The 27,956-nt window shown below is 41.0% G+C and overlaps 1 protein-coding gene across 1 annotated transcript; it reads right to left on the bottom strand.

Annotated features, from left to right (window-relative positions):
• eng (endoglin) lies at positions 1-26,630 on the bottom strand. The gene is made up of 13 exons (XM_061294184.1): positions 26,473-26,630; positions 25,639-25,776; positions 16,047-16,189; positions 12,176-12,289; positions 8,597-8,774; positions 6,913-7,117; positions 6,733-6,835; positions 6,456-6,648; positions 6,128-6,276; positions 5,265-5,498; positions 4,990-5,056; positions 3,262-3,372; positions 1-2,429 (listed from the first exon to the last, which is right to left on the bottom strand). The coding sequence occupies exons 2-13, from the start codon at positions 25,682-25,684 to the stop codon at positions 2,266-2,268; spliced, it is 1,707 nt and encodes a 568-aa protein (XP_061150168.1). The 5' UTR covers positions 25,685-25,776; positions 26,473-26,630; the 3' UTR covers positions 1-2,265.
• Positions 26,631-27,956: the final 1,326 nt, after the last annotated feature.

The following is a 27,956-nucleotide window of genomic DNA, read 5'->3' as shown; positions in this document are numbered from 1 at the left end:
TAAAGTCATTATCACTTTATTCATGTAATTTTCATAAAAAATAAGTATTCCTTCACAAACATAATACACAGTCCCTGGACTACAGTCTCAACAAATGGACATTTTTGTTAGTCTTGATGCCAAGTCAAATGTATACAGTAACTATTAAGAAAAAGTACATTTACAAAAAATATTGTGCATTTGGTCAGTGCCTTCATTGAGGGATGGTCCCAATTCATTACATATAAAAGTCTAAAATACTATGGTGATGATACATTGATCCTGTAATTCTCCTATGATACATATTAATACAGGATGTAATGATTCAGCAGCAGCACAATTTGATTTTGTATAAATGATTTAAATGAAGGCAGAAACTCAAACAGTTTGATTTTTAAACATTATAAATGAAGAGACAAGTGTGTCATCGCTCCTCCATGTATTGCACAAATACTCAAGTGGTGATTTGTACTGGCCCTTCTGTCATCCGCACACATACAAAAATAGAGAAAGCACAAAAAAGTGGGGCAGAGAGAAAGGAGAAAGTCACCAAATCAACACTGTCCAATGAAAAGTTGGTGATTTCTTCTTTGGGGGACAACAAATGACTGTAGAGAAAGAGAAGTCTATACTTTCTTCTCCCGAAAAACAAACACTTGGACTTTTGTTCGTTTTTGTAGGGAAAAGAAATATATCACTCGTTTAGAAAAGTGGCAAAAAAAAAACAGATATTACTTTAGTTTTGATGTAAAACAAGTGACCTTTCTAAAATAACAAAAAAATAAGGACTTGTGTATGAAAATCAGCAAATTAATCGCTTTTCATTGGACAGATGATTAATTAAACATTAGACACAAAATGCAGTGCTGCTATGGAAAGCACTGATCAAGAATATTGATTATGGAAAGTGGATTGTTGAAAGAAACCAGCTGGAAATTATTGCTTACATCTACTTTATGAAAATAAAGCATTAAAATCACATTATGGCTGTGACAGTAAGAGACGACGATAACTTTTTTTTCTACATTGCCAGCAATTATACATTTTTGCAATACAGGAATTTTGAGGAAAACAAAAAAAAAAAAGTCTAAAATACACAGACAACAATCCGATTTGCAGTCCAGCAGCTGATTTGGAGGCAACGTCAATGTTCTGTCCTTGTTGAGACAGTGTTGTGCTTACTGACAAATGCTACATTTCCTAACGTTGTCAAACAGATTGCTACCTTCAAAGCATCCAGAGTCCTTCCGTTGATGGTTCTTGATTGTTTTTCGGGCAAGGAAAGCTAATATCAGGGCTGACATAATGGTGGCGACAGGAAATTATGGAGACTGTTACCCGTCGTAAGAGAATATTTTTGGCAAGCCTAACCCTTTTCCCTTCATCTTCCACTCTTGTATTAACAAGAGCTTTTGTCATTTTTTGTAACATCAAATGTGTCAAACGGCGACATGAAATATGGCCATAGATGTGTCTTTCGATGTTAACTGCTAACTGTTTGGAGACAGGTAGTAGGATGCTTATTTTACATCTCTTTTCACTTCATCACTAGTCCCACAATAAGCTAAAAAAAAAAAAAAAAACTGTTTGCGTCATATTTGTCAAAAATGGGAACTGGAACTAAGGAGGCAAAAAGTACAGTACAGTTTTTCAAATCTGTCTTTGCATTACCTAACTTGCCTGCCTAATACAAGAGCGGTTAGGCATCAAATTTATTGAAAAGGACAACAGGAACTCTGGGGACTGATTCCACTTTCGGAGAGAGTTTCAGATGTTTTGCTCAATTATTGAAGACCGCTTGATAGATTTTTGTTGGTTCTTATGTTAACCGTTTTGAAGCAGTAGGCTTGCCTTTATCCACGTCTGTCGTTTGCTTCATCTCCCGCCGCCCCGACTTTGATTGTGCAACCGTCACAATCGGCGGAGGAATGCAGTGAATTTCCTGCTGGCTCTCAGGGGGGGACAGGGTTTGTTTTTCCTGTTGCTGGGAGCCAATTTGTTTTTCTTTTCCTCTTGCCCTCTTTAACTTCCTGTCTGGAAGCCACACTTTAAAGGGCGACCACAGAGGTGAGCGTCACACGCCATCCATTAGACGTTGCCGCCAGCCGACAGTACAAACAACGCAATTGTATCAATTCCAGGCTTGTATGTCAAAGATGGCGAGTTTCAATTTAAAACATTTATAATAATAAAAGGGGCAGGGGGTGGTTGGGCCTCTTTATGAAATAAAAAAATTAAACCCGTAACCGACTCGAAAAAGGGGTCGGCAATTCCCTCGCCCTAATCTCACGCCATGCTGCTGGTGGGGGTGCTCTGGGTACTTCCGATGCTCGCGTTTGCGCTGCTGTTCTCCGAAGCGGAAGGGTTCGACGATATGGGCTGCTGCTTGGCTCCTGAGCAGGGACAACCGGACGACAAGGAGGAGGCCATGTCCAGTCCGGTCGGGTAGCCTGAATCAAGCAGGATGACACGCAATTACCTCTGCCAAGCTCCAAAAACAAGTGGGGCGGTGGTAAATGCTTGTTTGTTCATGGAAAGCCTCGGAAATACAAACGCAATTCGATTTAACCTATTCTCCAGTATTGGCCGAAGAAATTCCTCTCTGTTGTTTGTGCACTCAGGCCAAAGCTCTATCTAATATACGAAATAGGATTGCCTGTGGTGTCCTGGTGCCAAGGAACAATTTTGAAGTGAGAGGAGCTTTATTTACTCCAGCCATCATATACAATTGAAAAGTAGTACTCTTTCACCATCCTTAGGCAATCATAAATCTTTTGGGGTTGGTGTCAACATTTTTTTTTTTTCATTCACTGCAGTGCTGGGTAACAATTCCCTATTAATAGACTGTGAAAACGTTTTCTTGAGGAAGGGTGTACAAATATGTATAAAGGTTTGGGTTAAACATAAAATGCTGTGTTTTGGATGCAGCTTCCTTTAAAAAAAAAGGAAGAATAAATCGATAATTACACCATCTTTTGAGTGAAAAAATAATTTTCAGGAAATAAGCCTCGTGAGTTTAACTCAAAAGGTTTTCCCCCCAAGTTTTCAAAAACAAACAATTTTGAGTTTTGTTTGTCTTTTAAAAAATATACATATATACATATGAACTACTATTTTATGGTGTAAACAAAGATTTTCTAGATTGAAGAATAAAACTCAACCATGAAAAAAAGTAAGTTTGATTATCTACTCCATTGCATATGAGCAAACAAATGAACACTCCTACAAACTATTTCTGAAAGAACCTTGTTGTATTGTTAAGCTTATGAAAGATTGGCCTACCTGTTTTAATTTTGATAAACCACAGCGCTCCAATTAGTAACACTCCTATTAGGAAGCCACCGAAAGCGATGCCCAGGATGGCGGGGAGGCCAAAATCAAAGCAGGGAGTGTCTGAAACATACACAAGAAAAAAAACAAAAACATGACGCAACCTTCAACATTGGCGACAGCGCTGAACTTTTTCTACACGTCTTCAGCTCTATTGGTACACACAGTAGTCAACTATGTTCACAGTCAGAGTGAACACCCCGGAGGCAAATTATGGCAAGCATGATGTCAGGCTGTCGAAGAGCATTTCATTCCTGCTGCTTCAACGTAGCAGAATGGACTCAACTGAAGAATTTTTTTTTTTTATAAACAATGCCAACATTACTGAGTAGTTTGCGTAAGCATCGTCAAAGAAACTACACATCTGTTGACCGCAGTAGTGACTTCTTGTGAACACTTGGTCTTATTGCACAAAAAGAAACGAGTCACGAGAAATGAAATCGTACCAAATTGGACCACAGTGTCAGTCGTCTGTAAATTGGTTGCCGTGTCAGTTGGTGCGCTTTGATGGCAAAGCTGAACAAACAGCGGCAGGAGCAGGTGGAAAAGGATGACGTGACAGTGGGCCAGCACTGTGACGCCAACCCTCCAATTGTTTTTGTTTTGTTTTGTTATCCCTTTTGAAGTACCGGTCCTCGGGAGGAACATTATTTGTAAGTTTTGTGTAAATCGTGATGTTGGCTGTGATTTTTATTTTTTTTTTAAACAGAATTGCACTAAATTCTTGCGAAACCACTGTGGTACTGTGCATTAACCAAAGGAAAGACAAAAAAAGTGGAAAGAGGCCAAAATAACAGCAGGGTTCCCGACTTTTAATCAGCCTCACTTCCTCGCGTGATTCCACCGCTGGAATCATCGAAGTGTTTCTGCACGCTTGAGTAATGGCTGTCCAATAGGCCGACAATAGCTGGAGGCCCAGCGCCCGTGTTTGGACAGCGGCGCAGTCAAAAACCCCCGTGGAAAACACAAAGGGCTCCGGGCCGCGTCCCCGGAGAGTCGTTACTTGTGATTGTGGCCACAAGGTCAGGCTGCAGTCCTTCCTAGAGGACGAGACCCCCCCCCCCCCCCTCCACCTTCTCTCGGCTCCGCACCCACTTGGAAGGCGGCATCCTGAGTTCACTGCTATGACGACCGCCTATGCAGTTACTGGTGCACTCAAAGAAACAATAGCTAAACTACAGCCAGCAGTGAGGACACACAGCGAGGAGACCACTGGCCATTTGGAACTCCTTCAGTTCGGTGTCATCTTTGCAAAGAAAAAGTAAATTACACTGCACTGGTGGAATTTCTGCAATTGATGCACTTTGTAAGAAGAATAGTCATTAATGTACTTTCACTGAAGCGTAAACCTAGAAAAAAAATTGATATTTTTTTCACGTTTTAAAAGCACACAGACCGGGGAGAATATGAATGTACTATCACATCAAATTTAAGAATTTAAAATATACGAAGAAATATGAAAAATAATTTTTAGAAAAAAAAATCTCAAAAGAAAATGTTTTAAATGTCCAAAAGCAACTAACTGAAAAAATATTCATAAATTTAAAAATAATCATTAAAAGTATACATCAAGTAGATAAAAATAAGATGATACTAATAACAATCAATCAATCAATACCATCTAAACAGTATAACGGAAGCAACGAGTAGAACAAATGTTGGAGATTAAGCTGAACTCACTGAGTGTTTGTTGACAAGGCTGGGTGACCTCCAAGTTTCTTTTCACTCGTCCTCCATCGCCACATTTCTGGTGAGCAGCAAAAGACAAAGTTGACCAAGTGGCCCCGCGTTTGAGCATTAATGAGTCCTAATCCTGCCCTGGTATCTTCCATGCTCGTCATTTATTTAATAGACAGTGTGTGACGTGATTTATTTCTCACTTGAGATTTAATGAGCTGTCACGTCCTTTCCCTCGCTTGCGGTTTGAAAAAGTAGAGCATGTTTTGAGTTGTTACCTCGCTGTAGCAAAGTTTGACAGAACATTCCAGGTCCCAAGTAGTGGAGCTGAGCTCCTGCAGGTTATCCAAGGAGAAGCTCAGTCGTGTGCTGTTGGGGCATAAATTCGAGGAGCAGAACTCTGGTATGAAGCGGAGCTCCTGAACTACCGGGCAGGAGGAGCCCTTGGAGCGCACGTAGCAGCTCATCACTTTGATAGTCAGAACAATGTCACCCAGAGTGTGGCCCGAAATCTGAAAAAATATGCAGAAAACAATAGATCCTGATGAACCCAAACGGGGAACTCTTACATAATTCTTCCCCTAAATTAATCAGATTTAGTCACAGATGTTTCTAAGTGCCAAGAAAATAATTGGTTAATTGAAATCAATTACTTTTGTTACTGTCTTCTTTCATTCATTTTTTTATCTGTTTATTTAGTTTGTTAGCTGGTTGGTTGAGTAATTTACGTTTCGTTTTTAGTTGGTTTGCTAATTCATTCAATTCTTCATTGAATTCGGGAAACTCATTCATTTATTGTTATTTTTTTATAGCTCATTTAGTAAGTTAACTTGGTAATGTGTTTGGTCCTTCTATGAATTGGGTGATTTGCTTTATTGTTTCATTAGTTCAGTTAGGTTGTTACTTTGATCATTCATTTCAGTAATTAAGTGTTTAATCAGACGTGTGTTGGTGTGTTGATTCATTGGTTAGTGAGCTAGTAAGTTAGTTTATTAGGAAGATTACACAATACTATTACATTTTGGTGAAGATCAATCAGACCACGACCTTGGCAGAGGTCCGCACTCATCTGGTGCCATTGGAGCTCTTATTGCAACCGACAACTTCATTCAGATTCTCTGAGACGTGTTGTTATTCCTACCTCGGCATAGATTTTCTTGTCGCACTGCACCTTGGTATTGGGGTCCAGGGGTGAGCGGTAATCAGGCGCCGTGTAGAACTGCATCAACAGAGGCATCTGATGAGGCTCCGCCGTGGTTGACGGCACGGCTTCTGTTATTGTTTCTGTCACTGAAGCACAGAGACAGTGTGTATATTTCGTGCATAGTGACAAATGTTGCCAATTTTCTCTTTGTTTGACCGAATAATACAATAAAAATGTGTCCCACAGTTTCTGACAAATACACGAGATGATATGAATTGAGGTGAGTCCATTCAGCGTAGAGTGGAGGCCACTATCTTTTGCTCACCTGCTGGGCTGTCTCGACCGAGCACCAGCAACAACTGGGAGCCCTCGGGTCTCATTTCGGTGTAGCTGGTAAAGGCGTCGGCCTTAAAATAATCCAGAGCCTTCTTCTGCACGTCCTCGGCTTGATCGCTGCTGAGGTCAAACATGGGCTGAATTCGGTGGGCCATGGCAGGCAGCACAATCTCATTGTTGGACTGGAGAGGTGGGGAGGCAGGCCCAGTGAATTAGTCATGACACTGGGATGGATAGAGTAAATAATGTAAGGCGGCCAGACCTACGCAGAACTTGGTGTGCTGTGCGTTGAGGAAAGTCCACGTGGTGCCCCGAGGACCCCTCAGGAACACGCTGGACTTCTTTGTGTCCACACGAACTGACACGTTGCTGAAACACCAAAAAGGAAAGATGGAATTAGAATTTCTCACTTCAGGGGGCACGGAACAATATATTTCGCCGCCTACCGAATTTTGGCATCCTCTGGGATATTGATGATATGAAGCTCCCCGTCGTTGGCAGTGGGGCCGCGTAGCTGCTGTTTCTCTGGCTCCGGCGGCGGGGAGCAGGACTTGAATGAAGACGTCAAGGGCGCGGCTTCAATTTTCATGAAGTGCTTCTCTGATGGATCTTCGCTGTGCAGCACGCATTCTCGAGAACCGGCTTTTGTTCCTGCACAAGTAACATTGTTTTGAAACTCATGTGCAGTTATTGACAAGAAAATGAAAACATCCACTCCTGATTGACAGCCAGAATTATTAAGCATGTTTACCGTATTTTCCGGACTATAAGGGACTTATACTCAGGAGGGACTTATGTGTGAAATTATTAACACATATCATTTCACAAATTATTTTCACACTAAACCGCATGAAGGCGCTCTAGGCCTGTGGAATAATTGGAACTGCAACTGACTACGAGTTTGACGTAAGCCACGTAGAAGAGGAAGCGCTGCATCTTCTACTTCAAATTCATGAAATAAGCCAAGACAGAAATCATCGTGCTTGTACTTAATATATTGATGCACAAACTTTTGAGACAATCACTGCAAAAAACAATTTTGGCAACTTTTTTTGCAAGTAGTTTTGAAATCACCTTTGCAAACAAAAAGGGACGTCATCCACATATTAAACAGCTTTCTACAAAACTTGAGTTTCAAGGAGGTTAGAGTGCCAGCTACTACAAAGGTTCCAATAATCACTTACATCTCCTTTAACATTCACTCAGACTATCTAGGAACGGAGGTATTGAGAATTTTAATGCCCACAGCTGCTTATTATGCATTTTCCTGTTGCTACCGTGCATGGCGTGAATTCAGAATCTCTCTCGCACACTCTTTGGGGGGGGAACTCAAATTTTCTCTTCTACACAGTATTCAGATCCACAAGAGTTCAGGAAGACCAACAACACGCCCACATAGGTCATGGAACGTTGGAACTTGTCACTTCTGCTTAAATTTTCCAAATCCTTAAGGAATATTAATCAATAACACTGTATAGCCAACAAAAAGGTGAGTTAGTATTTCACTGGAATACTTGAAACCTTTCTTATGACATGTTCATCTTCAACAAAGCCACATTCCATCCCTCGAGAACAACAAAATAACAAAAGCTGGACAATATGACGGTAAACGATAAAAACATAACCCCATAAAAGTTGCTCAAGTTATAATAAGACTACTGTTAGCGCAGCGATAGAAATAAGATATACCCGAATAAATCTTCATTAAAAAGTCCGACTATTTGAGAACATCATTTTCCCGAAGAGATGTTTTCCCACAGAATAATCTTTTTGTTGCTCGGAATATCTGCAGTATTAACGACTGCATTAATCACTCAATTGAAGGCTCATATTTATTGGCGTGTTTAAATCTTTGCGGGGTGTCATGTAAAACGAGACCAGCTGATAAACACCAATGTAATGCTGGGGGGGGAAAACATGGAAGAGGATGAAAAAGCGTAACCGCCGGCATGCGCCGCATCCAGCTTGAGCCGTGTCAGGGCTCTTCTGTGGCTCAGGGCGCCTTAAGGAGGATTTGTCAGGGAAATGATTGTGTTCACACGAGCGAGGGTAACTCGGTTCGCTCCGCTTTGTATTCACCTTGCCGTGATAGGAAAACAACACCCGGACGACCAGGAAAGGCGCCCTCACCTTCTGTGCGCCTTGAAAGCAGCACTTTAAGATTTTCCACGGTGGTGAAAGAAGTCACGCCACCGAACGTGCGAGTGGCCCACCTCACCAGCTCCTCGTCCTCACTGGGAAAGTCGACGGCGTGGACGTTGCTGTGTTTCTCATTGGAGTGAAGGACCAGTGTCGAGGTGTTACTTTTCTGTAAAGTGGAGACAATATTTAACTGATGAATGATTATCATGCTATCATCTATTATTACTAAATGGAAAAACTTTTGATTTGAACGTTTCCATTCGTAAAACAATAGCAAGAATGCTGAGGTCATAGTTGAAAGCCAAAGAACAGCCAGCGTAGCGTCACCATTGTTTCTATTTCTATTTGCCTCCAGCATTCCCAGACTTTTTTTTTTCCATATCAAACATGTTTGTCGGCCCCTTCTCTCTCTCCCTCTCTCTCTCTCTCTCGTTCTCTCATTCACTTATTCCTCGCCTCCGCCCAGCTCTACTTTGTGTCTATTCTCTCGTTCGAAAAGAAATGTTTATTATGGTTAAGCGTCCACGGGCCCGGTTGCACAACCCCCTTTGGAGCCAAGGTCTTTCCTTTGCTTCCTGACTGGGGCCAGGAAATGGGACCTTTTTTAGCTTTGTGCGTCACCACGGTCGGCTGGAATCTGGCTCCATACAAGGTATAAATATATACATCCATGCTGGAGACGAGACACTGCCGTTTCCGTGTCTGACCCAATGGGGAAATAATGGACTTTATTTCGACACGAAAGTGGCTGTGTATGCATCGACATGTATGCAAAAAGACGGATGCTACAAAAAATAAATACTGAGTGTTGACCATTTATATTTCTTTGGATTTGAAGATCTATTTATTTCCTTTTTAACAATATTGCAACAAACTCCTTTGTAAGCGCAACCCAGACTAAAAATAAAACAGTGGAGGATGTCTTATAAAAAGCCCCCAAAGCATAACTCATAAATGCTCTCAACATAATCTTCAACCTTCATTCTGGTAAATTATGCATTATTATGCATTCAAATTCTGAATTTATTTTCATTTAGCATGAACCCTTTTTGTGGGAGAAAATTCTGACCTACTTTCCCCTGTTATAGTAATTGCTTTAATCACGTAAAATTACAACCTTAGTACACGACTTTTTCCCCATAACGTGACATTTTAATCCGTAATTTACATAAACTGTTTCAGTCTCAAATCTAGTCGCAATGTAGTACAATTCAAAAGATGTTTTTTGCAAAAATCTGACTTGTTAGAGTTATGATTTTTACTCTTTTTTTAACACAAATTAAAGGATTTCTCTGTAATATTAAAACTTGACCCTTGACAAATGACTTTTTTGGTCATTAGAATTTGTGTCGTAACAACTACTGCTAAATTCTTGTAATAGAATAAACTTCTTTCTCATCCTTTTAACAATTTCTCCCAAATATGGCTCTTCTTTATCTTGAAGACGCAAAGTGACTTTTCTGTGTTAGTGGATTAGGGACAGACGGAGCACAAATGATAACCAGGTCAGCTTTTGATCCTGAAAGAAGTAAAAGTGCTGACTCTGGCAAATAATTTATCTTTTGGGGGCTTTTGTGTCAGTCTAAGTCACCAAGGTCGCACGTACACACGCACGCAGTCGCTTACTCGAGTGTGTCACACCGAAAAAGAAAGAATGGTGAAAGGCGAGGCAGCCTGCAGGGAGTCATTGATTCTAATGTGACCATTTCACTGATGCTGAAACCAAAAATAGTACGTATGACGGGAAATCTACCAAAAATACAAATGGGGAACTCCACTTACACTGGAATTTGGAAGAAGGTCATGTTTTTTTTAATCGAGACACCACAGCGGATTTCGGCCTTAGATTTGATTCAGTGTGATGTACCATGTTTAAGGTTTTAGTTGCGTTCAAGGATCTCAAGGGGAGTTTGTGGGAATCCGAGATGCGATCTAAAAGATGGTTCTCATTGGTCTTTTTGGAACAAAGGGTTAGTCCAAGTCCAAAAGGCCAACTACAAAGGGATTAAAGTTTAATTTAAATTTAAGATTGATAAGAAAAAGATTATCCATGGAAGAAACATCTTAGCCCCACCCAAAAAATAACTAATCTTAGTGATTTTTTTCCATCAAAAAATTTATTCAACACTATTCAGGATTTTATCCCCCTTAAAATATTACAATTTTATTCTCCTATTTTCGGAGATGGGGCACATTCATTAATTTGTCATATTCCTGTCATTAGTTATTTAATACAACTGCATTCGCAAAAAAGTAAGTTTTTCCTTGCAGTATCGTTTTCTTTGATTTTTCTTCTTTTTTCCCCCATGATGAGTATTCTTGGATAATTCAGACTTGGCCTTTATACTTGAGTTTCGCCCAAAAATGTCAGTCACAGTGGGCTGTTTATTGAATGGTGCACTGCAAAACTAATTCTTATTTGAGAAAAAATAATAAACACCATTCTGCACACTCAGCAGGGTCAAATGTGTGCATTTGCCACTTGCTGTGACCCAAGCGCCGAGTCAATGTCCCGGCGTTAGCTGCGAGGGTGACCCTGAGCCAATCTGTCACAATCGTGACACATGTCCTCTGATGCAGAGCAGCTGCTGTTTTCTCTGACACTGCACTTCAACTCTATTATCCCCCAGTGATGCAGCTCACCCCTCGGTAACAAAACAAGAATTTGAACAAAACGTCCTGTGCTCCCACGGTAACGTTGTCCAGACCCTTAGTCAGCCATGATAACAGTAATGCTATCACACAACTGTCAGCATATCTGACAGACGTCACATTTTTTTCCAGCTTACGAAATTGTTTCCAATGACGGGCTGCTTGTGTAATGTAAAATAAATAAATGAATAAGTTGATATGTTGAATTTCAAGTGCTGTGGTAATATTTTCTAAATTACAGCAAACCAAAAATAAAACTTTTTACTTTTCACTTATAATATATTAGTTAAGGATGGGTAAGTACAGAGTATGGGATGGCTGCCGATACCAGCCACCGATACTAATGTAATAATCATCTGACATTGTGTAAATCCTCTTCTGCAATACTGTGGCGGTTTGACACCTCGGCAAATCATCCGGGTCAGAAAATCTCACTGTGTTAATGGACATTTACATATCAAAAGTACAAGAGGTACAGGAACTTAGTGAGAGTTTGATTCTTGGACAGATACATTTTATTATCGTTCATCTTCGGACTATAAATCTGAACAAACCTTCCCAGGGTAGACTGTATGTGGTGCCTATTTAAAACAAACTTGACTGCTAATGTTGATGCAATGACAAGAGCTTCAAATCTTAATCCTGCTTCCAGGCTATGTGGTTGATAGGGGGCGACACCAGTAGCAGGATATGAGGCCACAAAAAGCACATTTGTCAATCAAGAAAACACTTAGCGGTGCAAACAAAGTTCAAGCTCACAAAAGAAAAGTGCAACGTGTGCAATAGCGGAGGAAGGTACAACGGCGCGGCATGACAGCACAGGGACTCGGAGCTGCTTGGCAAGCCAACAAATTTTAGATAAAAGTTTTTATCTGAAGTTGTAGCGCGACTAAGCGAAACGTAAAGGCTACTCACATAAATGTTGACGCCAGCATTGATCGAGTAGAGACCGTAGGCAATGTCCCGCGACGTGATGATGAGGTTCATGGGTTTGGCGTCTGTCATCTCCAGAGAGAACATCTTGGGATCCTGATAGAAAATAAAAGCAATGTGGTTAACATTATTGAAAAGGGGGAAAAAAAAAAAAAAAAGGCCATTGTGCACGTTGTTGCATTTTCATGAATAATTAAGTCGTGCAGGATTGGTTAAGCAATGAGTCACTTTTATATCCAAATGTTCGACTGCTTAAGCATAAGAATGAGACAATAACTAGTAATGCTTATATTAGAGCTTCATAATATGGGGCTATCGGTCCTACTGCGGGGGAGGTTTGGCAGTAGATGAAAAGACGGCCTGTGATTAGGGAAAGACGTTCCAGCGAAGCGGCGTAAATATTTCTCCCGCACTGTCAAAGCGTCCCGGTGAGAGTTACGGAGGAGCCGAGTAATGAGGCTCGCCGAGTGTACGCCGTGTTGCACAAAGAAAAGGACAACTATGCGGGATGGCACAGCATCTTCTCAAGGATCAATAGGATGAATAGAATGAGAAAAATTGAAAATGGTGATGTGATGTTCAAAGACACTCCGTGACATATTTTCATTAAATGCAAGCGACGGGTTTCCTCATACAGACGCCTTTCTTTGCTCATTCAGGAAAAACCTGCAATGACATTAGTTCATAAAGAGAGGACAGACAAATAGAAGCGTGCTAAAATGAGTTTCTCCGTTTCCAACCAAATCAATAACATTTACGTGTGCGCCTGTCGCTTACCACTTATGATAAACATCCCGTTACATAACAGAAATAAATATGTCTAATAAAATAATGTGTACTATCACACATAATCCATGCTATCTATATAGCCCCTTTCCTCAGTTATGCATAATAAACAACCTATAGAATTTCACCACAGGTTTAAAAAAAACATTCCAACACAAACTCTCCCTGTGCAATTTAATATATCACATGATTAATGGAGTAGCTCCTCTCACGACTGATAAAATGTGAGGTCATGCTGGAAAAGTGTGTGTACGTTATTAGCATTTGACATATGAAATTGCTTCTCGTGTCAGTTATTCATAATCTTCACTTTGGCATCCGAAAGGTAAAAATAATCCATTGAGTGAACAAAGACTATGACATCCTCGGTCACATGCACACATGTACGATGATACCGATTATGGTAAAAAGTTCGTTACAGATCTTGCCTAACTGAAAATGAAAGTTTTATTGATAAGCTGATGCACAATTTGTCTTTACGGGCCACATAAAATGATGTGGCGGGCCGTATCTGGGCCCCCGGGCCTTGAATGTAAGAGGCCTTACCAAGGATGCTCATTCACTGCGTAAGTTATCCAAATTGTAATTAAGCCATTTTCCTCCTCTCCTCCCACATCCAGACCGCATTGACTCAATTAACAAAACTCCAAACTGGCTTAGAGGAGTGAGGCGTTTCGTTTGAAGTGTTAAAAATAACTTCCAGCTGCAGTCGAATCTAACTTACACTTCTCAGCCTATTGCGTAATCAGCCGAGGGTGTGACAGCTATGCAATGTCAACACGTCTCCGGAACAAGCGGCGTGCCAGTCACATGCTCGGTGCAGATGCTAACGAGGTAAAATGTGCTTGCTATTTTTAACAACTCTGTGCTGTGCAGAAATTGTCACACACAAATGAGAACCGGTGAGCGATTTATTGTAGTTTAGGGGTGCGTAGTTTTGCAACACGATGACCAAAACAGATGTTTAGTCTTTTTTTTTCCTCCCAGATTTAATACTGTGCTATGTTCACATTGAGAAATTGTTAAGGCGTCTCTTAGTGCTGCTGCTCTTTAGCAACAAAAGTTCACTGAGTTTAAAAGTGTTTGATGTTTGTGTGCGAACAATGCTTCTTTCGCCAGACTGTAAAAACGGAGACGTCTATTTGAGGGCCGAGTTACTCACACACAATATGTATCGTTTGAAAGTAGTAACTTACAGTGTGAGAAGATTTATAGTTTTGAATCAGCCCAAATGAGCATTTGTACGTCACCGCTCCAATACACTGTAAAAGTTATTGGAAATAAACGCAAGTACGTAATGTCACTCCAGTGAAGATTTAAGGATCACTGAAACTCATTAAGGTGGATTTTTTTTGGTGGGGTTGGAGTGTAAGATTATTTTTCTGGGCTGCATCCAACAGGGAGACGATGTGCAGGTCTAAACGCTAAATTAATTTTCTTTCCACCACATTTTGAGAAGGAGCCAAGAGAATAGTAATGAGCCAGGTCGGGCCAAAGAAAATTTGCAGAACCTGTGCTGAACAAATTGACTCCAATGAGACCTCCTCAACTAATTGTCTAGCAAGTTAAACACATTCGCTTTGCATATAAAACAAAACAAAAGCAAAAAAAAAAAAACGTTTAAATTATGTCGGTTTTTTTTTTTAAACAAGAATACTTTTTGCACAATGGCTACCAGATTAAACTGTTCAGCTCCTTGGTCAAACTACAAATTCTAAGACGTCCATCAGTTTTATCGGTAATGTTGCACCTCGACAAAATCCATTTTGGTTTGTGCTATTTCATAAGACAACTTTCACTCGGCTGCCTTGCTGCAACCTCCCAGATTGGATCTTTCTACAAGTTGACTGAGTGACTGCAACCAGACGCCTACGTTATCGTAATGATAAACACATGAGAAGGACGGTCGAAAACAGAGAATCTTATAAGACAGCAAACAGAAGACGAGTGAGCACCAGCTGATAAGGTCGTGACAAATGCGGACCGTGTCGGTGAAATATGGAGTGTGGAACAGCGATAAGAAGGTGTTAAAGACTCCAGAGTCCCTTTTCCTGCCAAGTGAATCCCAGTTCCTTCAAAGACAAAGGACATTATTTGATTGTGGAGTGCAATCTGGGGATACCGTATCAATACACCTGAATAGGATATCAACAACGTCACTGTGGAACTTTTATCCCGCCACATGACGTCATACTTCGCAGCGAGCATCTCTACTGACTGTACAGTGATTCTGTATGTTTTGAATCCTCGGATATTAATATCCACAATTATCACATCAACACAAAAAAAGAAATTCCTATTTGTATGGAAATCAATGTTGGCAAAAACAACTTGTGATGGTATCAGGAGAAATAAAGCAAATTCCAGAAAGGGGGGGAGGGGGGGAAGAAAACAAAGCAAAACCCGACCTTTGATTTTTCTATAAACGAGGCGGGGAAAAATAGTCTCCAAGTAAATAATGATTTTGTGAAATCTAAACTCTGATTCTATTATATATCGCACAACACTATACCAACATGACCTTACTAACTTTAAGTTAGCATATTAAAACATGATTATATTAAAACGGCATCAAAATACAGTTTTACTAACATATTTGTAAATGGCAGTTTCCATTAGGGCAGGAATACGGATATGAAAAATGTATTTCAATACTGATCCAACCCCTCCCGTTCATTTATAAGGAGAAACCGGCCTTGACATCCTGTATTGTCCTGTCAGCTGTAGATAATCATCAGGCAGTGATGTCGGCCACGTGCCAGAGCGTGGTGGGATGGATATAAATATCAAATAAGCAATGTATGACATCTTGACACTTGGCAGTGATGATGGCTATGATTACACAACTTTCTGCTGAATATTTATGTTTGAGCGACTGCGGCAGTTTACTTAACTGAGGTTGAGGGAGGAGTCTGAAATTGTGTCTTCCTACAAATGCTAAGAGCGACACTTGCATCAAAGCGACAATCAACATTTGTGCCTGGGATTGATTTACATGTCACGATTACACAAAATCTACATAAACAATTTCAAGTAAAGTCCGTACTGCCGGTTACGTAGTTCTTACCGTGGCAGCAAAATTGAGCTTGAGGATGTGGACCTCGGCCATGTCCTGTCCCACGAAGCTGGTCCAGCAGCCCAGTTGCAACTGCCTCACATATATCCAGGAATTGTCGCTAACCTCCACAGGAACACACATCTGCCGTGAGCCTAGAAGATACCGCAAAGGGAAATTTGTTGGGCCCTGTTGAAAATTGTCACGAGCAACACGAGGCAATTGCTTGGCCTTTGCAGTCGTGTGCTCTCCCAGGGGCACATTCTCGTTTTACTGATAAATTGAGCCCAGGTATGTGTATCAGACTCGTGGTCCAAAGGGGTTTGAACTCATTGTAGTAACAGTGCGAGTATCACTCTATGTGCGACTCATACGCCGCTGTTTAAAAACGAATCGTCTGGGACGCGTTTATCAAACGTGTCAGGATAAGCAACCGCAGTCATCCATCAATCCACTGGTATGAGGCACTGTTTAACCCCGGCGGGGGGGGGGGACCCGTGCCTCTGGAGGAGGAATCAATCTAGAGCGACCTGTCTGGTCACGGATGAGGCATGGGAGGGTTAAATGAATGCTGTGACCTGGGCAACATGTGTCCATGCTCTTATGTTACACAGCGCTGTCAACATACTTTACACTGACCAGAGGGAAAGCAGTGAAAGGGTCACATGACTTTCTCAAGCCAATCTGGATCAGTAATTCTTTCCTGACCTATGTCCCATGAAAAGGGTATAAGTTAACTAGCGTACTACTATGGGGAATGGCAATCCATCCAGTTCATTCTGGTTCTGGAACTTTCACTCTAATTGTTCTGAATGACTACCGTATTTTCCGCACTATAAGGCACACCTAAAAACCTCCAATTTTCTCAAAAGCCGACAGTGCGCCTAGACCAATATTGAGCCACTACAGCAGACGTGTCCAAAGTCTGGCCCGCGGGCCAAATGTATACATCTTATATACTATGAACAAAGTTTTTAAATGGGCCATTCATTGAAGGTGCGCCTTATAATCCGGTGCGCCTTATAGTGCGGAAAATACGGTACTTCAATAACGGTGAGCTTCTGCTGTCATGAGATTCTTCTACTGCAAAGTAGTCGAGCGAACAATTAGCACATTAATAGTTGACGACGCATAATAGTTGCTTCAAAGACAACCAACAATTCACTTTATTCCAACATTCAACTTCCCCCCTTTTTTTCCCAGACTGAACCATCATCACGTTCTATTTTATGGAGACGACAATGACCTTCCAATGAGTGCGTAGTCTTACAACTTTGCCTTGCCATAAATTACTGTAGCACAGTCCAGGTCTTTTTGCTTTGATTCGAACTGAAAGAGGCATGAAGGGCAGTTGTGTCATTCATGGAACAACTTCTTCACGCCTTCCTGCTCTGTACTGCAGCTTGACTTTGTCCATCCCCATCAAGCCGGAGGTCAAGGCCGGCTTCCTGTTATTCTGCCTTTCTGCGCTCATGTCTCTAGCTCAATAGCCACCACGGCCATAAAGGCATTTTTCTCTTGTTCTGCTGTGACGGAATCAACTTTCCATGACAGTCACCCCAGGAGATCTCGCTCATAAATCGTGTTGATTGCGGATTGCAATTGGGAGTGTGTGTGTGGGCATGTGTCACATTTTTACAACGCACCATAGGATATGAACAACATTCATTTTGCCCCCGTGACCCAGGAAATGCCAATGGCCTCGCTAAGCGGTTTGCTGGTAAATGAGGTATGGAGGACTATTTCATTCCGTGTCCTCTTTATCCACTTATATCACCCGCCTCCATTTCCCATTTCATGAGAGAGGGAAATGTTTACGGCAGCTTGCTGATTTCCAGTTTGATGTTTGGGTTTTGAGTAGGTGGTTAGCAAATGTGGGAAGAACAGACTGTAAATTAACCGAATTCCACCAATTCATGTCTCGGCGTATCAGCGACACGGACAAGTGAGCGAACGCTTTGAGGGGTGATTGCGGTATTTTAAAACCAGGTCCACAAAACAGCTGTTAAGTAAGCCCGTGGGATATCTGTCGTTGAGACGGCTATCGCGATGAAAGGATGCCAAGATCCAGTGATCAACCTCAAGTCAAACTTCTTTCACACACAAAGACGCCATGTGTGGTTAACCTTTCACTAATACAATGGCTCTCTGACTTCTCAAGAAATTACTGTTTTCTTTGGTACTCCTCTTGGAATAAATGTTTTCTAGGCAATATCCAGAGATTAAAAATTGTGTTTGTGGTGCATATGACCTGATGACCTGGTTTGTGGCTTTGATATACACAAGACCTCCAGCAAATAACATTCACTCCACAATCCAACTGTTCTTGGAATATCACTCAAGCAGATACCCAAAAAAAAAACTTTGTGTTCATGTCTCGCTTCCCTCAGGCTCAGGTTAGTTGTGAAAAGCTTTGTTGCTTTTACGTGAATAGCACATAGTACCTTCGGATAACCATATTCTCTTCACTCTCTCCTCCAAATAATAGCTACAGTATCTTGGAATAGAGTGCTTCACTGCAGGAGTTTGATTAGCTGTTGTCTAAAAAGATCCCTGCAGAGTCTTCGTTTTATAAGGTGCAATCATCGGCAGACATTGCAAACATTGTAAATTACTTTTTTTCTTTTTTTTTTTTTAGTTTGGGCCAGCACGAGCACCAATCACTGCTTATATTTCCCAATAACTATATATATATATATATATAATATTTCTACATCACCTCGCTCGAGCTCCCCCTCATTTTCTACACTTCCTGCAACAACTCACCTCCCACCAGATTTCACAGTGTAACTTCTCCTTGAGCGAGGCTCTCCATTTGACAGATTTACTCGGGTAAGGATCCCTGCGGAGACAGACTTGCATCTGACAGGATAAAACATCACTGCGTGTCGGCGGCAAAAAAAACAACCGCTGTTCACCAGAATGCAGACAAATGCCCCCATTGCAGCGGTTGCCGGTGTTTTTCACACCGTGTCGGACTTAGGTGGCCCCACGGTGGTTTTAAAATACAAGGTTTGGTTCATTTGCTGCAAGGTATAATTGGTTTATCATTATTCATCATCGACGCTCTTTCAGATTATTTGTCAACTCGTCCGAGCCATTTGCATGCTTCGATGGAAAGTCAAAGCAAACTGAAGCGTAAAAGTGCTGTAATCAGATTTTAAAGGGACTTAATTTGGACAGCACTGAACATCATAACCCTTGTAAACAAGGGGTGTGATAACATCACAATTGCATCGATACCTCATCATCGGAACTTAATATAATCATCGTATATATCTTAACATTTATATTCTATTGCAAAACTCAGCATCAAAACAGACTAGCAGCAGACTTTTGTATTTATTTCTTCAAATATTAAAAATAATGTTTTTACTCCGTGGAACAATGCAGCTGGTTTTATTGCGGGTGGTGCTCCAGTTTTTTTTTTTATTTTATCACTTTACCACATAATTACGATATTGCACTCCAGTTTGGATAATGGCACACTATTTGTATAGCAACGGTATACCACTGGTTGCTTTAATAATGGAAAGAGGAGCAAGCCGACATTATCTCCCCGTACGAGACTGCCCATGGGAGTCCATTTCCCTCAGAGCGTATTCCTCTCATTTGTTTCCAGGCTTAAATGAAAACACTCTTATTACTCCTTAAATGAGAGCTCACCGTCCGTGTAGGGCCATATAATTATGCAGAGTGCACTTGAGTTGCACTACGGGTGACCGTATTTGGGCGTTCCTGGATACTTTGAGGTGATTTATCTTCTTCAGGGATCAATGCAGCCCAACACAGAGCAGGCTGGCTGGCCGGCATCCTGTAGTTCTACTTATTCCCTTTTGTTCCACAAAAGCGGCTAAATCCCGGACAGCAAGTGTCTGGACTTGTTTGCAGTGACTTAGCATACGAGCACCACACAACGTGACTAAAATGTGCGTAACAGTAAGATGGACACGGTTATGCAATGATTTAAGAAAAATAGTTATGAAGCAGCATCGTGGAAGCCAGTAAAGTATTCATTGGAGGGTGTATGTGTGCACTGTATTATTCTAAGGGCCCACAATCCTCCCTTCAGAGTAACATCGCTCCACACTCTGTTAAACATCATAGCGATAAGGAGATTTTTATCTGTCGGGGTTCAACCTGAATAAAAGCAACTGAAGGGAGTTTTTATTTTTGTGGGAGTGGAGTGAATGTGATGAGCCCCATGTTAGAAATATAGGCGGAGTGCTTCATTAAATTGCAGTTACAGATGAAATTCTATTGAGAAAAATGCAATTCACCAATATTTTAATCTTGGAAGCAGAAGTTTCTATTGAAGTTTCCTGCGGAACCATATTATAGCATCATTTGTTTTTCCAGTCCAGTTTTCATCTAATATTTAAGTACCGTAAATTTCGGACTATAAGACTTTCTCCGCAAGTTTTGAACCCGGAATCACGAGTTTCAGCTGGTGCGCCTTATAGTCCGGAAATGACTGATTATGTAATCATTATTTTAAATTTCATATTAAGTCAGTAATATGCACATTAAATAATTTAAATTGCGTCGTGACTTGTTAGTTATGGCGGGAAAAGGCGCGCGTCAAAGCAACAACACACCACACGCACATATACGCGCGCACACACACAGACAGACACACACACCTATTGTCTCGCCGTTTCCGCAGCTGCAGATTGAGGCCTGACCATCCACAGGAAGGTAAACAAGCTCTTATCAGTACTCTGCAGGGGCATGCACTGTCCCTTGGCCTCTCACCCCTGTGCTTGCTGTACATCATCACACGAGCTTCCCGAGCATCTTACTTCCTCAACCACCTGAAATACTATCCATAAAACACAAAACACTCACGCACGGTGATTAGTGGTGTCAAAGTTTTGACAGCTTACAAAGGCCGTGAGCCAAACGGCTACTCCGGCCAGGCCGCGCTTGGAAAGGAAGCCAGGACGTAATCGCCGAGCCTGGAGACAGCCTGTCTTCACACTAACGCTGTTTACCCCTGAGGGAGCCATTCGTCCGTCGCCTCATCGTTGTCGGAAGCCGGCGGTACGGCGAGTACAGCAGTGGCGTATGGAAGGTCGATGGCTCACTTCCTCTGTGCTCGCTTTATGCCCATAATGAAACGTTCCCTATTCACGAAAAGGCATATTTGCTTCTATGCGGTCTTTTGTTGGGTCATCAACAATAATATCAATTTCACCTACACGCTAATTGAAGCTTGGGGTTCAACTCAACTACAAAAGATATTTATTTTTAACACTGAGTCATACCCAATAATTTTGTCAGTATTTAACGGTTCTTGTCCGGTAACACTGATACCACTATCAGTATCTCTGTCCAGTATCGGTACTCAATGTTTAATACTGTACTCAGTGATGTCATTTCACCAGCCTGATATATATCTTCTATTTAGGAGCCATATCAGCAGCCTGCCTGTCCAGATGCTTTAAGGACACACGTGACAATACATTTTAGGTGAATGCAATTTATACTCTGAACAAGCTATACACACCTTGGGCAGCTGCCCCACGAGTTGAAAAATCGCTGACCAGAAAACACAAGGTTTTCCAAATCCCGATGATTGCTCTGCATGCACACTAGTATGTTGGTAACCTTAATAAAATATTTCTATAAAAATAACAGCTATCTGGGGTGTTTTTACAAAGAGGTGCTGAATTGAGAAAAGGCATTTAATTGAATCAGGCCATGTAGTACTCTAACCCTTGCATCAGAATAGATTGATTGCGCAACATAATCATACATCTGCATGTTAGATGAGCACAAAGACTAAATTAAAAAGTTCCGTGCTAATTAAGCGCAACAGAAAGCAGAGACAAATGACTGTCTGTTCCTAATCACTGGAGATTGATGTTGCTCGGCAACAACCTATGCATCATCCGCAACAAGCAAAGATTAGCTTCTTGTTTATTGGTGGTTTATTTTTGACAGATTCTCTCCAACGGATATGGATGACTTCCAATTTTGAAGGCAGGAACGCAACGAAAGACACAAGCCAAATAGAAACAACAATGGGAAATGCACAGTGCTTACGAGACCAGAGAGGTTATCGCTCTCAGATAGCTCGTTTAATACTCCTGACAACACATTACGAGGTAATTAAAATGTTGCAGCAGTTAGGAGTTTGACTTCCAGTGATGAGGAAAAGTTGGAAATGTTAACGACAGCAGGGTTTCGGTATCAGCAGAATCTTAAACGGATTTGTGAGGCAAATTTTAACTTCGGCGTAAACTCGAAGGTTATTCACTTGCTGTCTGGACAGACATTTGCTTTACAGGGAGTCTCCAATAATATCACCTGTAATGTTGCTAAGTTTGTTGCTATTCGTTTGAAAAATAGTCGATAGAGAAGTTAGTGGAGTTGCTACATATTGGAACCAAGTCTCTAAATTAGGCCAAAAATAAAGATTTTGTGTTAGAACTAAAAGATGGCGATCATCCAAAATCTACTCAACATTTGAATGAGGCATGAAAGCGTCAAGTCCATGTAAACCGTTGAAGAAGGTCCAGACATTTTATTAAGACAAAATGTTTATTAATTTTTTTAAACAGCACATGGTTTGGTCCAATGCAAAAAAAAAAAAATTATAATAATAATTGGGACATCAATAAAACACCATTTCTTTCCAAATCACTTTGGATTTTCTTATTACGTCAACACATGCACACACACATTGTCACTCTCAGCCATGGAGATGCGATAGAGATCTCAGGTCTATAAATACAGATTAAGCGGTATGGCACCTGAATCAACAGGAAGACTACCCGCCCAGTGCTCGAATCAAGAGGCTTGCAAACACCTCGTTGGGAATGGGTTTGTTCCCAATGTCCCACAAGGATTTTTTTCCTAAGCTTCTCAACAAAAAGTCATAGAACTAGATTTAGCACAGAAGTGACTTATATTAGGGCAGTGACTTGGGGAAACTTGAGCTTGTCTCGGACTGGACTTCCAAGAGTCTTGGTCCCGTCTTGGTCTCGTGAGTTCTAGCCTCGGGAAAGTCTCGGACATGGATAGTGTGACCTTGCGCATAACACTACTGTTATAGGCAGACGAGACCTCCAACGCTGACAAATCAAAATTCTTACATAAAAACAGAACTTTTGTAGTGTTTCGGATGTAATATTTATTGGGCAAAGTCCACAACCTCAAAAGATCGGGGCGAAGCATATCAAAAAAATCACGATACGGTACATTAGCGCCGAGATCATATTTTGTGACTAATCTGCCGGGTTCAATTAAAGCGCTTATGCTCCCCCGCATAGCATTATCCTCATTAATTCACGTCCCGAGTGAATGATTGAGTGAAATTAAGATAAGACTCAGCCATAACGACAAATGAGCTTGCAGTCCGAGTACTTTAGGTCAGTGGCTGGTCAAGACGACCAATGACATTGCACCCTCACAGATCCATCCAAATGTCGGTACTTCCTGCGAGAGCCACTGGGCCTGCCCGTGGGCACAAACGGTCGCGAGATAACGGCGGACAGAATGCCAGGTCTTATCAGTGCAGACAGCAGGCATGTTGACATGGGCACAAGTGGTCGCCATGCTGACGAGGCATTTATCTCAACGACGACTAATGAGCCGTTCAGAGCAAACTGCGGAATAAGAGCACTGGGCCAGACATCACAATATGGACGAATGTTAGTATTATTTTCAATAGTCCATGTCGTGATTGACAATTAAGAGATCTGAAGTTTGTTTTGTTGGCGGAAACGAAGCAGAGGAGCAACTAGTCAGGCATCACAAGTAATTCCCAACAATACAATTGACAAGGTGAAGCGTTTGCAGCTACACTGCTGTTACAAAATAAGCCAAAAGTCAGTCTTCTCTTCAGTCTTGGTACTACGACAGATGTCAAGTTCTGGGTAAGAGTCGACAATTGTTTGTGTGCATTTGTAGACCAAACTGAAATTTTAACCATTTTGTAGGACCACAAAAAAATAAACCAATGTTTGATGTGTTCTGTATTATTATGCATGTGATGACTTTTGTTAATTGTTCTTAATGTAACGGTGTCAACAATATTGTCCATGGTTGCAGTTGAGTATTTCTGGCAAGTCAAGACTTAAAAGTATACATGAGGAATAAAGGAGATTGGCACTGGAGCCTTCTTTGCAGTGCATGGGGAGTTGAAAGAGAGGAAAAGCAAGGCAGGCAGAAATGGATTGTTATTTGGGAGGGGCATAACACTGAAGGAGATTGAAATCGGTCTAGGCTAGCGACAAGTGGTCGCGTCTGTCTCCCTGCCACCCAGTCTGACGGCCGCCCGGGGCTGGCTCACGCCGCATTAAAACACAGGAAGTGGCCTGTTTTGACTCGCCACGCCACTTTTTCGCATGACATCGGCCTCCTTCCGTCTGAGAAAACCCTCTCACGTCATCATCGCTTTCCACTTTGTAATACTTAACAGCTTCATCGCTGGTACATTATAATCAGCAAAAAGGGAATTCTATAGTTCCCATCTGCTATCTCTGGTTGTACTGCATGATCTATTTAGCTTTTAAAACTGTTTTAAACACCCCTTCCCATTTCTCCAGGCACTGGGTAATCCTGCTTTTGTACTTTTCTCCCAGCTTGTGGAGAGAAGCTCCGGGGTGGGCACAACTCACAGTAGGAGGTCCACTAGCTCCAAAAGTAACGTGCAGTAGCACCATTTCCTCTCTGACAAAATGCTTCCAAGTACGTCATAAATCGTATTTCAGAATCAATACCTCAGTTAGGCGTACAGACAACTATGTAAATTTACACTTGAATGCATTGATCAGAGCTGCGCGTTATTAGAATAGAACATCGAGTAGCTTGTGTGGAATTGTTGGACCGCGTCTTGAAGCGGTCGATACCAAATTTGCCGCTTTATTTGGCTGCAAACCCAATCTGACTTGTTATTATTGTAGCCTACGTAAAATTGGAAAAATAAAAGCACAAACTGTTTAAACAAAGTAGTGAGAATAGAAAGGAAAAATCTCATTTGACATGTTTATTTGTTTTAACTAAGACTAACGAAACAAAGTCAAATTATGGGAAATAAATGATAAATAACACCACTGGAAGATTTGTCTTTCGTTAATCCGTTGATAATCGGAATTGAACGGAGAAAATTCCAATGATTTGAAATGATTTCACTTACGTTGTCTGAGGCACATGCAGGAAAAAACACTGAATGAATGACTTAGAATTCAGGAACATAAATACTAGACAATAGAGCATGAAAAGGAGTAAAAATAAAAACTAGCAAAAAAATAATAATATTTGGGGTGTTCAGGAACAAATGGTAATAGAACAACTTTTATAGAGTATGATGACGGAACCGTAATGTCTTGCACGCGACTTGCATGTTCATTATTTACAATTAATTGGTGTCCATCAACATTCTTATTTCATATATCGGGCAATATATCATTAAAAGTCACTACAGCAGGTTCTTCTTTAGCCCCCAATGTCAGTTCATACCAAAAGCTGCAACCACGTTGATTGCAATGGGCTCATGGATAGTATTGATTGGATTTTGCGGGTTTGTAGTTTTAATATATTGCACATAGATAATATTTACAGTGTATTTTGATGAAGGTATGATCAAGTGGCTCACCTGAGACAACCACAGCAAGGCAGAGAAGAAAAGAGAGCAACTCCATATTGGACTTCAGTTGACCTTTCAAGGGATGTGGATGGAGAATTTCAGGAGCCTCCTGGAGGTGCACGCGTCTGTTAATAGAACTTTCAGGGCCTGGGAAAGATGAGGTTGAATGTGGATTTTGAAGGGAAAAGTAAAAGCAATGGGATTTATTTACCAACAAGAGCATCCTGCCTTCCCTAAACAAAATATTTTTATTATAAAGAGAGGATATAACTCGCTCGATGCACACAAAAAGAGAGAAAGCGCAGGATTTTACAAAAATCATCTTCACCCCGGCTTCCTTGATGCATAATCGGTTATCGTCTGGGCTTTGTGCAGGGACTGTTTCAGGAAACGCTTATACAGCAAAGCTTTTTGCTTTAAATAAAATCACAATGCGGGATCAGATAAGGAGCAGGAGGCTGACTCCTGTTATGTGAATCACTTTGGAGGAGGAGGGGGGGGGGGGGGGTGTTCTGTAATTTATTCAATTTATGAACCGACAACCCAAAAAATAATAGCAAAAGTGGGCTTCAGGGGATGAAGTGAAAGTTGCAAGATCCTTGATATTAATATTCATATTCATTAAAACTTTGCATTAATAATCAGATCAATACAACTTGAAATAACTTTATTTCTAAATTTAGCAAAGGGTGCATGGAAATGCTCGGATTAAAATTCTGGCGTTACAGTTGGTCTATTTGCAGCAACGCGCTCCAATACGGCTAATGTTTACAAATATGAAAAACGGTGATAATGGCCTATTCATAAAGTTAACAAACGTAAAACAATGGCGACAAAACATACCTTTTCAAAACGGCACGCGGTGAGTTAGAGAAGCTGGAGGGATTTTAGTCCACGGGTGGATGATGCGGCTTTCCTCAGCGGTGTGAGCGAGTCAGACTTGTCCAAAAGTTTGGCCACTCATCTGGGCGGCGCACTTACACTTTGCTACGCCCCCCACTGAGGCAGCCTAATATAAACTCAAATGCTCCAATCAAGTACGGAAAAAAAGTTAATATTACAAAAACATATTCTTCAATCCAATCCTGTACTGTTACTTTTTTAATTCAACAGGTAAATAAAGCTTATAACTTCAAAAATACAATGACAGTAAGGTATCAAATCCAGGTCCAGAAAGTAAAAACCCTACCAGTTTGGCTTAAACCACAGGTGCTTGAAATCAACCAACAGGTAATCTTCTAGTCAATCAACAGGTAAACTCACGGGACATGTTTACCTGCAGGGTTGAATAATGAGAATCACCTCTGGCTGAAAATAAACTGTGTCAGGGTTTTTAATAATCTGATCCTGGATTTCAAGTCAAGTCAAGTCAAGTTTATTTATACAGCCCTAAATCACAAGCAGTATCAAAGGGCTTCACATATACAAAACAAATTGACAATTATTCTCAAAGTATCCCCTGATCTAAAGCTCCTGATTTTGATACCTCATATTAAATGTCAAGCTTTAATTGTACACTAATGTTCAACAAGATTAAACATTCAAAGCATTATCAAATGATGTTTTTAATTCTCATGTTCATGTTTTGTAGTTCCCGAGATGATGCTTTCACCACTTTCAGTGGCGCGTTAACACAGAAGCCAGAGGTCAGCTATCTTGCGTTGCCACCCTATCAATCAATCTTACCGATCAAATGTGCATGTTACGCTTCTCACAGTTTTATTGGTACAAACAAATGCCATACACTGTAGCATTTTTGCCGTAATAACACAAAATCATAAATGTGCTTTTATCATCATGACAATATATAAATTAACACCACCATTATTGCCAAGCTCAGATTGGTACTTTATAGCAATAGAAATAGACTATTCTTTTATTATCATCACTATTAGCCTACAGTGTTAACTTTACCCTGAGTAGGCTTACGAGTTATCTTTTTCTTACCAAGCTTTCTTGTGTGTTTTTGTAAATGGATTTAGTGTGTGCAGGGGGAGTGAGTCATTCTCTTCAGTCCAGAAAGGATGTTGTGACTACTTAATAGTCTATCACTCCCCCTCGCCAGTCTGTATTTGTTCAATTATAAATGCCATTGTAATAGAAATGTACCAGTACAGACTGCTAAGTGTGATCAGATAATAATGTCTTGGTGAAGCAGCATGTGGTTCATTGTTTTGAGGTTATTCTCAAACACTCAGTGTACACTCTGTTCCAAGAAACCACAAACAATTGTATGTTTGTTATCATGACGCGACTCCAAAAGAGTGTGTAGACTGCAATAATGTGGTATCCGCTTTAATTATGGTGGAAATCAGCATTGACTGGAC

The sequence above is a fragment of the Syngnathus typhle genome, linkage group LG12 (assembly GCF_033458585.1).
Source record: "Syngnathus typhle isolate RoL2023-S1 ecotype Sweden linkage group LG12, RoL_Styp_1.0, whole genome shotgun sequence".
NCBI classification, from domain to species: domain Eukaryota; kingdom Metazoa; phylum Chordata; class Actinopteri; order Syngnathiformes; family Syngnathidae; genus Syngnathus; species Syngnathus typhle.
The sequence above is the reverse complement of the archived record's forward strand: the minus strand, read 5'-3'. Positions and strand labels throughout refer to the sequence as shown.